This window comes from Amia ocellicauda, chromosome 8, assembly GCF_036373705.1.
Source record: "Amia ocellicauda isolate fAmiCal2 chromosome 8, fAmiCal2.hap1, whole genome shotgun sequence".
In the NCBI taxonomy this organism is placed as follows: Eukaryota; Metazoa; Chordata; class Actinopteri; order Amiiformes; family Amiidae; genus Amia; species Amia ocellicauda.
The window spans coordinates 12,818,983-12,831,644 of NC_089857.1; the positions used below are offsets into that span (position 1 = coordinate 12,818,983).

The following is a 12,662-nucleotide window of genomic DNA, read 5'->3' on the forward strand; positions in this document are numbered from 1 at the left end:
TAATTAGAAACCAGGTTGTCTCTGTTCTAGCTTCCAACATTTTTCAGAAACTGGGCACTGGAAATATTTAAAGTTAAGGTGATCTCCAAGCCATCACATAAAATGAGCACTGCTCATTGATAAGGCATTTCAGAGTAAGTTGTTGGCCAAACGATATATCCCTTTCATTCCTGGGCCAAGCCAAAGCTGCAAATTAAAACAGGCTTGACTTAAGTTCCCACTGCTTTGAGCCTAATAACGATTTACAAAATATTTTATTTATTTATTTATTTATTTAATTTATTTTGGGGGGGTTATATAGAGAAGAACAATTTTTCCACAAAGTCATTATCAGGAAAGAAAACAGCATCACATTTTGTACAGTAATAAAAACCATATTGGAGCAGTAATTATTACAAAAAAAGAAAGTTTCAGATAAGTGCTTTCAGATATCCTGTTTCTGGAGCATTTCAAAGGGCCAGCACTGAGGCTGCGTGATCGACCCTACTGGAGAGGCTTTGTTAATAAGGAGAAAGGGAGATCAGACAACATCTCATCTTTAAGATTGCTCACATTCCTAGCTTGTTTACTCTTTGTATTTCAGACCACTAACAACATTGACAACATCAGGTGAAATGAGTGGTGAAGAGGATGGATCAGGAGATGCAGAAGAAAAAGAAGAAGAAGGAGGAGGAAGAAGAGGAGTAGAACAAAGTTTACAAAAGAGAGGAGGCCATTCGTCCCATCGTGCTCATTTGGTGTCCATTAATAACTGAGTGATCGAAGGATCCTATCCAGCCTATCCAAATTTTCAGCTTCTACCATATCGCTGGGGAGTTTGTTCAGATTGTGACGCCTCTCTGTGTGAAGAAGTGTCTCCTGTTTTCTGTCTTGAATGCCTTGAAGCCCAATTTCCATTTGTGTCCCCGGGTGCGTGTGTCCCTGCTGATCTGGAAAAGCTCCTCTGGTTTGATGTGGTCGATGCCTTTCATGATTTTGAAGACTTGAATCAAGTCCCCACGTAGTCTCCTCTGTTCCAGGTTGAAAAGGTTCATGTCCCTCAGTCTCTCAGTAGGACATTCCCTTCAAACCTGGAATAAGTCTGGTTGCTCTCCTCTGAACTGCTGAACTGCCTTTAGAGCAGCGATTTCTATCTTGAAGTGTGGAGCCCAAGTTTTAACGTTACTTCCCTTGTTTTAAATTCTACACTTTTCACAATATATCCTAGCATTTTGTTTGCCTTTTTTATTGCTTCCCCACATTGTTTGGATGGAGAAAGTGAGGAGTCCACATAAACAGGTCTTTCTTATGTGTTACACTTCTTCAGGTTCTTCGAGTTCTTCTTCGAGCAGGAGAAGGTTGATGTCAAAACATTTGTTTTACAATGCAGATTTATAAAATAGTCAACAATCATTCAGATTTTACAGTTGTTGTTTTTTTACTTCCAGTTTTGATGGTCTGCACCACATGTTTGTGCCAGTATAAAAATGTTAATACTTGAAAAGGTTGTCTCTCATCCACAGGGTTAATCTCAAAGTTTATTGTGCATCTGAAACATCTCAAATTTCTCACTGTTTTCTTAATCTCTGGAACAAAGTTTCGATAATCTCTCCCTTCCTTTCAGTCGAATCCATTCTCCTGTTATTTTGCTTTTAATTTTCATTATCATTAACGCATACAATAAAATAATGTCATCACAGAAACTACCAAGCTACATTTAGTGATTATTTCCAAAAAATTCACCTTCAATTTGCAGTGCGGTTGTGACTTTGACAGACTCTTCACCATTGTATTCTTGTATACACTGTAAGCATTATCATGCAGCACTGGATAAAAGCCCAGACTCGGTAATGTTAACGGCTTTGGACTTTGTTGACCTCTAAACTCTCTAAGCCCTGCCAAAAAAATGTCCTCGCTTCCAAATGTGAGTATGTGGCAACGGCACCCAGCAAAATGATCATCCTATGAAACCAGCGATGGTCAATGACAGCATGTGAAGAGAAGAGCACGTGCTTTGTAGGCATGATTTATACCCTACTACTGAGGGCGCTATCGTTCAGCTTTGTAAAACATGACAACAGTAAACAAACTACACATTTCCCAGGCATGAGTGAACCCCATGACTATCACTTGCTATAATGCTGGACACCGCCAGAAACAATGCAGTGCAGCAGTCAAATTTAAATTAGATACATCATGCCACCACAAATACTAGCAATTGGAGCTTTTAACAATCTCAAGCCACAAACAATCACAATTTTAGATCTATACTTTATTTTATGACCCTTTCTTGACATCTTCAAAGTTCTTTATGGCTGAGGCTTTGCCTTTTAAATGATTTATTCAGATTTTTTTCTAAACATCTTTCTTCTTTCTCTTCTTGAAATGTTTTGGAACATTGATTCTGGTATTAAATGAACACACATCAACTACATTTAATGAAATCGAAAACTGTATTACTATGTTTCTTCACTTCCTGAAATATGGAGCACACATGGCCTTAAATATAAAACCCTGATAAAAGCCGGACATAATGGTCTATGTCTATTGCATCGCTTACAGTTTCCTAAACACCAGCTCTTAAAAGCACTTTTTTTTTAACATATATATTAAGGACCCACTAAGGGGATACTTATTAAAGCAAACTGTTAAACTCAGTATATATTAAAAGGCTTATTAGATAAATCTGAAGGAATCAGATGTTTACTATATACGCTATTACGTCATTAGGGAATCAATTTTAAAAAGCATTTACTTATTTAGATACTAGGAAACAGAGTCATAGTAATGACTCACGCTCCTCTTGTGGCCTTTCAGACGCAGCGCCTGCCACCTAAGCCCTTTAATGTAAGCCTCCCACGCCGGCCCCGGGGGCTATGTTTGTACTCTAACTCGAAGCCATAATCCTGGAAGTGTTTTGGAAAACTTAATTCATATTGAATTGACCAACATCCTTATGGATTTAGACTTTCTACTACTACAATGTCTTAAAAATATGTTGTCCATGTGTGTGGGAGTTGGCAGGGAGCTCAGGTGTACGTGTACAGTGAGCAGTTGGCCTTGGAAGGAATGTAATTGTCGGTTTCCTCATATGTTGTCAGATAGCAGTTTCCCGTATTATCACCAACATCCAAAATCTGAAACGGAAGACCAACAATATTTTGTCTCTGGGCTAAAGGGGTGACCAGTGCAGCCCAGATAACCTGCGTTTCTCAGAATGTGTTTTGTCCCCCCCGTGTTCCTATAAGGTAAGACTATCAAGGAGATATCTGACCTTCCAGTAAATGGACGTGGGAGTAATGAAAAAAATAAAGCCACTCCGTTTCAGTCCACTACAGGGAACCTCTTGTTCTTCCTGAATATCAAATCCTTACCCAGTTTAGTAACCAGGACTCCTCACACAAAGAAGCAAGTGTGGAGTAGTGGTTAGGGCTCTGAAGGGTTGTGGGTTGTGGGTTCAATCCCAGGTGGGGGACACTGCTCTTGAGCAAGGTACTTTACCTAGATTGCTCCAGTAAAAAAAAAAAAAAAAAAATGTATAAAAATAAAAGATAAGTATGTCTGCTAAGGAAAATAATAAAAGTGTAGAAGGGATGGTAGACAAATTAAGGACATTAGCTTACTGTGGGTTTAATGGTTTAGAAAGAGATTGCTTCTGAGTATATTTAAAATAAGTAAGCAGGTGATCACATTAAAAAAATATATATTTAAGGGGATGTTTCAGTCATGAAATGCTTTAGTACACAGAAGTCGAGGACTGACTGGCAAGGAGACTGAACTCTTGAAGCCAGTTTCTTACGTTGTTCCCAGCTCCCGTTATATTAGCTGTAAAGCAGTAAGTAACATGACCATACTTCAGAGAGTTTATTCCAATTTCTTTATGCTGGCCTTTCCCAAACTCCAACATCATTCTAACAGCCCACCCTGGACTGACAAAACAGACTGTGGGGGCCCAGATTAGCAATGTCAATTTCCCTTCCTGTTCTGTGACACAAGGGGTAGTCACTGCACTGACTATCTGACAGGACGATCCCATTGAACCCCCCAGATATCACTGGATTGGAGATGCATCTAAGTGAAATATGCCCAACACCAAAGCAGAACAATAACATACATTGGTAAGGGACATGAACAGAGGAGGCATATGTTCTGGATAACTCTTAGGAGAGTGCATGTTGTCCCGTTTCTGTCATTCAAGCTGATTACTAACATAAAAACGACCAAAAAACATAAGTAGTCTCATTTCTATAATCTCCAGTTTAAACAATATATGCCATGATTTTATCTCAGTCTCAATTTCGAGATGCAGTATTTGAATTGTAATTTAAATCAAGGCATATCCAGTCTTTGGGGGTGTTATAAAAAGGACAAAATCACTGAAGATACACTGTTACTGATTACATTGCTATTAAAATAATGGATAAAATTGGAACATGATGTTAAAATCTACCTCAGTTTGTGGATGTTTGGGAAATATTTATTTTAGGACTATATGTTACGAGAAAACTGATACAAAAGGAAGTTAACCAAGTAGAGACAAACAAAATATATGTAAGGCTTTGATATAGTCTTTTATTTCAGTTACAAAATGGAGTCCTTTCTCCCAAATCATTATTTGGAAGTGGTAATGGCACAATGAAGTTCCGCTTTGAAGAGTCGCACGTCATTATTTTAAATCAAAACATGCTACAATGATATTAAATGACCATGTTAACATTTGTGGTTAATGCTTAATTAACAGTAAACAATTTTCTGGATCATAGACAGGGAACAAATACTTCGCTGAATTTAGATGAATTGAAAAGTCAGAATATTACCTCCGAGTTCTTTTACATTGAGGATGGCATTCTGGAATGGAACAGCTTTGATGCTAAAACCTTTTAAAAAAAAAAAAAAAAAAAAAAAAAAAAAGAGGTTAGTGTGCATCACGTTCAAAAATTAAAAACAGCTACATTCACAGACTGGAACTGGGTCACAGTGAAGAGCACGTGGACTGGTATTCATTTTCACCGTCTTATGACAATATGAGTTACTACTTTCAGCAGATTGTTTATATGACAAAATGGTCAATATCTAATCCCAGAAGATGGCAAAGTAACTAAGTGTTAAAATAATATCTTGCCATTTTTTTGGGAGGTGAACGGGGGTATATAAAAAGTATACCTTTTCTTATACCTTATAACAGGCAGTCAGCCCTGCTTTCCTCCCTGTTTAATTTACCCCAGTTTAAAAAACGTAAAGTGTACATCTGGAAGGCAGAACTGAAAAGATGAGACTACAGCTCATGTTGGAGTTTGTTTTTATGAAGGGGTATTGTCCGTCCTGAACACCAGTGCAGTGATACCGAATTGAATGTTTAGCACTCGCCAAAAAACGAATGAAACTCCATGTGTAGCATATGTGCTAATCGGGCCAGTTTAGACAAATAAATACACGCATAAATAAAAAGGCATTTAGTGTTTGAGAGAGAACGGATCTTTTATGGCTCCCTCCTGTTCTGGATAACAACCCCCGCACTCTGCTGTAGGCCCCCACCGTGCATGGTGTCAGGGCACCAGATTATTATTTCCTTAATCGAAAACTTACACTTGTTTACCATTACAGAACAAGAAAACTATTTCATAATTTACAAATGCCCCTTTGATGATTGTGTATGATGGTAGCTGAATCAGAGAGATAAATCTTATAAAACATAAAATATCATCTGTATCAAGCTAGCTTCTCTATTAATTCACTTAATCTAAATTAGATTTACAAACAGGATGAAGCCAGTGAGGCTTGTGTAGTATTTGTGTTGAACTCAAAAGCAACCCTATGATCCATCACATGAAAGGGCATGGGGCAGACAGGTCCATCGTCTGGCAAAGGGTAAAACAAATGTTTTTTAAATCAACGCATTATTTAATGTTATGGAATTAATTTAACAAGGGGCATTTTGTTCTAAACCCTGATGCAAAACATTTTTGAAAACAATGCTTGCCAAAAGCAAAGAGGGGAACAAAAATTGCTCCGTTATGCCAAATCCTAACTATAAAGATTTATGGTGTATTTTACAATGAGGATGTATAAGTACACTTGGCATGAACAAGGACGCATTTTATTAATAACATTAACAACTTCCAAGAAAGCTGGGTGGGTGGGAGCAGCACGGGTTGGACACACCTGTGGTTGGTACAATATTGTCAGTGCCTTCGCTGCAAAGTCGAGACAGCAAACTTGTCTTGCCGGAGCCCGTCAGACCAATACAAACCACATCGTATTCAGGTCTTGGAGGGGGCGGTCCTTTGCAGCAGAGAGCTCTGAAACACTATGAGGAAAAAATGCATAAAAGAGAAAGTGTTTTAGAGGCATGCATCCATAAATACAGTCATTGTGTAAAAGCATCATCAAAATTGAAAGTCTCAATTATTTTAAACATGTTAATTGATTTCGTTATGGTGTTGTTGTATTGTGGGTGTTCTGGTGCAGTTTTTGTTTTTTGTTGCTGTTTTTTTTCACTGCAGGTACAGACAATGACCTGTCACTTTATGACTCAGTCTGTGGCTGGAAACCTGCTGTGAGACATTAAGTCGCAAATGAGGGGTGAAGCGTGAATGAAATGTGATGGCCGTCTTGTGGAAAGATCAGTATCCAGAACTCAAAAGAGATCTCTTATTAGTCATGAGGGGTCAGACTTGCTTGTTACATTTTTTTATTTTTCCTTCCACAAGTTATTGCTTTATTTCCACAAGAAAAAAACATTTGATGATGCATTTCATACATCACATGTATGTCTTAATTTTATTTTTGGCTCCATCTTGTGAAAGCAAGTTAGAGCTACAGTAATACAGTCTGGCTACTGTAACGATTTTCCACAAACAACTGAGTTTTAATATATAATTTATTATTGATATATAATCAGATATATCTAACACCCCAAATTTAAGGCCAAGGTTTCTGACTAACACTATTTTCTATTTCCTTCAATCTATTTTTCAAACAGGTTTTCAAACAGCATGGTATGTACTGCATGTTGAAAAGTTAAAACACACACAGTTGTGCATAGTACTTGCACCAAACTTCACAGACTAAAATAAGGTTTAAGCAGTTGTGATTGCAGAGTATGTGAACCCTTGCTTATCCTGAACTGAACCTGTGAATTGATTAGTTTTACCCTCCCTCTCACTACAGTGTCAAGTACTATTGTTGTTATGTTATGTGAAGGCAGAAGTATTTCCCTCAATTTCAATACACTCAATACACAAACTATGCAAAACTAAATTTACAAAATCTAAAACTAAATATAACGATAAAGCAATAAAAAACAAACTTTAAACTACATAGCAAAAACTGATAGCATACAAGAACAAAGGAATTCACACAATTATACCTCTACAAACAAGGGCTTTATAGTGATTAGGTAATCATTTCAGTAGTCAAAACAGTTAATTGTCATCTATAAAGAGTGACAAATGACCAAACACTTAATTTGCAATCCAATCTGTGTGAACCATTAAGTCATTACTTTCACCATTAGACAGTAGGCTAAGCTATGAAGTTAAACAAAGATGGCCTATATTACACATTTTCATTTAATATAGGTAAATATAGGAAAAATCTAATTTACTGATGCAGTTTGAATATTTAAGTTATACAAGTAAAAGAATGTTTAGCACCAAAAAATGTGGTGCAGCACCAGGATTTTCTTCCGCCAAGCATAAGTTGCCCCATTGGCACGCCAGTGTGGCTTAATGGGAACACTACTTACAAGATATGCGTGTGCAAATAGGAGCCTAGAAACATCTATACAAACAAAAAGACAGTTGTATGGGAATAGATAATCTGACAGGATCTGTACTGACTGAAACAATACACTGTGGATTTAAGATAGGGGATGGAGAGGGTGTTTGTAAACTTTGGGCTGCCACTCCATTCATTTTTATGTGCATAGTTACAACTATAACCGTAACTTAAACTGGAACAATTCAGCTAAAACAAGGGAAATTATACATGTGCTAAACAGACCACCGCAATAAAGTGTCATGAATCTGTGTTGCATCTGAAGGAAGACTGAACACATAGCTGCCAGTAAAGCCACTAATCAGAAAACAATCAAGTTGTTTTGTATTAAAAAAAAAAAAAAAAAAGGTGGCTGCTTTGCAAACACTTTTGGTGAAAATCCCAGACAGCAGACTGACAACATCATCCATCATGTGCATAGCTTCTTGATATTAACAGTGGAAAGGTAAGGAAGATTTGAGCACTCATACAGCTGTAATGCAAGGTACTATTGTCCCCAGGAAAATATCTGTATGCGTAATTATCTAACACAACAACATACAGATTCTCAAAGTAAACATGCTGGTCTTGAGAGACAGAAGCATACAATCCAATAGAAAACAACCTGACCTTTCATTCACTTGTAAAATTGTACTTATTTTTTCATTGCTACATTGTCACAAAATCTATTCTAATCTTTCAGATTTTGTTCTTCTTTTTTGTCCTTTAGTACAGTAAAAAAACAAATCATTGGACTACATCAACCCACCCCCCAACCCCAATCACACCAAAAAAAAGTAATGCAAGGAGTGGAAAGGCCCAAACCACATGCTTTTGATTTGTCTGAGGATCACCCTCAACTCAATGACCTGGACATCTGGTGCTTTATCGACCACCACCAGCATGGTGCATTTAGGCATCACAGAACCGAATGTGCCATCCTTCCCATGAAAGATAAACCGGCTCCCGATTTACAGTGCAGAGGATGCGGATTTCACAGCAGTTGTTTAAGAAGAGCCGAGTCAGTGACCTTAATGCCCTGGACAGACCAGGTCCCCTCTGAGGCCAGACTGTCTCTGCCCAGCCTGCCGACAAGGTGATTGATGAGGATGCTTGGTCAAGAGCCTTGAAAAAGAAAAATAAATATTTCCAAAGGCCAAAAAAACAACATCTAGAAACTTTACGGAATCTCTGCAGAGCTGTGTAATGTCACTCGGCTACACCTCTTCAGATTCTTCCTTTAGAGTCGTCCTTTATTTATTCCTTTTAAAGTGCAAAATAAGAAGGAACTGTAGTTATCACTCCCTGCTAATGCAGTGGAAACTCTGCTAGAAAACTTTACTCTCGACGGTCTCTCAGGACATTGACTTTTCAGAAATTCCAGGACGGAAAAGGTTAATAAGCATGCTCTTGGACAACAACAGCAGAAAACTTCAGTAGCTCTCCCCAGCTCCTGTTCCATTTTGTTAGCAATACGTTTTAAAAATAGCTATTTGGTCATTTTTGTTCTGTGCCTCAGCAGCCAGTATATGCTGCCTCTGAAAGAGCAAGCACTTAAAAACCTTGCCAAAGCTTCTCAATAATAGTTGATTGCGCTAAAATCTTAATTGATTGATTGCTTATTATTAAATTGGACGTGTATCAACTGTGTTTCTGTAAAAGGCCTTGAGACATTACCTCATTGTCCTTTTTGTAGTTCTAAAGCTGATTAGTTTGGTTTTATGTAAATTAAGCAGGGGAGGGGGGGCAGGGGGAGAAATATTTCAGACTGGTACTGTATGTGTCGTTCCTTACTGCATTCTAAATTAAATGTTACGCTAAAAGGTGCACTACATAGCCACTCAAAGGCTTCTCCACTTCACAATTTAAAAAAGATGTCAAGACATCAAACGCCTGATGTAATTAACCATTCTGGCTGTGGGCCAGTGCTGGCTCTGACACAAAGATTTAACAGCATTATAACCAGCGAGCAGCAGACATGCAGCACAGCTGGGACAAATCCACTCTGAAATGCCAAAAGATTAAATCTGACTGCAAGTGTAACCTACATGGAACAATACAGCAGCAGAAAAACAACCTAGTATCCCTGGGACATCTCCTTTACAAGTAACAGGAAAGTCCTCAAAGTAATTGTGCAATATCTGAATTGTCAATTTTAATTCCACACTACTAGCTCAAATAAGGACATGAACACATCGTACTGATTAGCATACTTCCAAAGAAAAATTTAGACATGTTCTGAGGAAAAGCCATGGGTATATTTTGTAATTGTAATTCTTAATTACTGTATTTGTTTGCTTTGCCACATGCAAAAGTTTTGTTCTCTTGCAGGATTATTACACAATTTACTATTTCCTAGAATCTACTTTTACAATAATAGTAATAACTATTCTTATTATAAATACATTGTTTTCTGCCTTCCATATGTGTCCTTACATATTCCTCAGTCATACAGAAAGTTCTCCTGAAAAACTGCAGTCACAACCTCAGTAATCATACTGTGAGACTGAACACAGACATCCGACGCAAAGCAATACAATGTAATGGAGGAAAGACGCAGGAATGGAAATGTATGGCCTTTTCTCGATCTTCAAAATGCACGTGCACACTACAGAGAATACATCCGGTGCAGTGCGTGAGGCCAGTGTTGGCTCTAAGTCACCACCTGCTAATTCCCAGCAACAGTAAAACAATCTGTATGACATTCACTGGGATTATGTTGGCCTTAAACACACTGACCCAAAAGCTTTACAAACAGAACCACTGACACCGTTCCAACCCTTACCAAAGACGGCTATGTAAAAGTATTGAAAGCTTATTGTTACTTTTAGAACCACGATGCCAAGCTCAGCAGTCATCTCTGACCCAGCACTGGCCACAGAGGCTGATAATAAACTGAAAATACATGCAACAGCTGGAAATAATCAAGAACTACAGAGATGATTCTTCCTTATCAACTTAATTTAGTGGCTTTTGGAAAAACCTGTGTAGCAAAACAATTATCTACTGACAAATGCTTTAAGACGCAAGCCTACATCTCAGAGAGCAACAGCTCAATCTTATCTTAAGTTTGTATGAAACTGAGGGATTTAATTAGTAGTAAAAATCAGGACTCCTCTACAAAACTGGTTATCGGATATTCACATATTATTGTTATTTAGCCTTTAAGTAGATTTTATTTTTAAAGCAGATAAATAAAGAAGGAGAGATGTGTATGAATTTTAACTGTTTGTACAGACAAAAAACAGCGAAGCAAGTAACTTGCACATGATAATTAATCTGACAAAAAACTGCTTTGATCTTTGAAATGGACATCTTGATGTAAATGTTTGATATGTTACTATTGTTAACATTACTATAATATAATTGCACACACTGTGGTGCAATATGGACTTCAGGTGCTGTTAATGTAGCCTAACAAATTGAAGTCCTTCTAAAGTGATATAACACTTACAGTACTAGAAACAAATTAAATGTACAGTGCACAAAAAGTTAAACGAAAAGGGCACACATCTCACACAAAGCATAATTTTCAAACCTTTTTTCTCTAGCGCAAAATTCCCGGACCCACTCCAAAATTACTTTGAGCTCATTTGCAACGACTCAATATACGTCTGTTTTCCATACCTACATGACCTGTGATACACTCTCACATTTAAAACCTTTACAGACACTTCCAGGGGCTCTCCGCAATCAACAAAAATGTTTCAGCTGCCCACAAAACAAGAAACTGCCCCCTTCATCTTTATGCAAGTTATGCTAGGAAGTATAGAAACGGGCAGAGACCATCTCCAATAATGCCTGAAGACTGCCAGCCGTACGTAGGGCAGTGCTGGCTGGGGTCCCTGAACGCAAACAGCAACAGCCTTTGTTTCTTGTTTTTGCTGCCGCTCGAGTTGGGGATGCCAAGATGTCCCTCTCCCCTAGCTCCATAATAAGCAATGTCAAGCAGCCCATTGTCTGCCTAGGCCTCTTGCCACTCAGGCCTGCATACACAGGACAGGGCTGGAGGATCTTTTTTCAGCTGGGAACACGCCTGTTGTCTGGCACTGGACTAAAAGCATTAAGATGTTGGACAGACTGGGAGCTGATAGTCAGTGCCCAGCCTCTCTAGACAGCGACCGAAGTCCAAAAGCCAGCATTTGTCTGAGGAACTCAATCACGACCTTTGAAATGACAGTCCTTCATAACAGACTGAACCTTCAAGACAAGGGCTGCCCAACGACATGTACGTAACACACACCAGCAACAGTAAGTAACATAAGACTTGCCTGTGTTACAGAGACAGAGGGTACCTTCATTCATTCTTTGCTCTCCATCTGCTGCTTTAACTTTTTAAAGGAGAAACCGTGCTTGAGAGCTCTTGTATGGTAGACTAATCAGTGTCACATGTATTGCTGCAAAACAAAAATACTGACCTGCTTCACAGACAAATGTTTTCACATTCCTAAATTAAGCAAAACCACCTCACACGGTTATCTTAAGTTTACTGACAAACATGGGGAATTTACAAACATGCAATTTAATTACACTACATGTACTTCTCATTAAAATGAAAACACCCAATGACAAAAGCATAAGCGCACCCTTATGCTAGTTATGTTCTGGATGAGCTGTTGGCATCTGTCCTGTGAAATATTTCCCCCAATTCTTCAGTTCAAGCTGCTTTGAGCGCATGCACATTGGTGGGTTTCCTGGCAGCCACAGCTTGCTTCAGATCCAACCATAACAATTCAGTGGGATTTCGGTCAGATTAATGTGATGGCCAATCCAGCCCTACTCAAGTCTTTAATTTCTTTGTCAAGTTTGCCGTTTGCTTTGCCAGGTGCTACAGATTATTGTCGTGCTACATATAATAATGGGCCAACAATCACTGTACTGGTTTAGTGACTTTCCTCTCCTGGTGCTTGACACTCACACACTCA

The 12,662-nt window shown here is 38.4% G+C and overlaps 1 protein-coding gene across 2 annotated transcripts in view; it reads right to left on the reverse strand.

Annotated features, from left to right (window-relative positions):
* The window catches only part of arl15a (ADP-ribosylation factor-like 15a), a 141,198-nt gene that overhangs the window by 85,813 nt on the left and 42,723 nt on the right, over positions 1-12,662 (reverse strand). For both annotated transcript variants that reach the window (XM_066712068.1, XM_066712069.1), the window contains exons 2-3: positions 6,142-6,286; positions 4,797-4,856 (exon numbers count right to left, since the gene is read on the reverse strand). In XM_066712068.1, the coding sequence (XP_066568165.1) occupies positions 4,797-4,856; positions 6,142-6,286 (205 nt within the window). The remainder of the gene's footprint in view (positions 1-4,796; positions 4,857-6,141; positions 6,287-12,662) is intronic.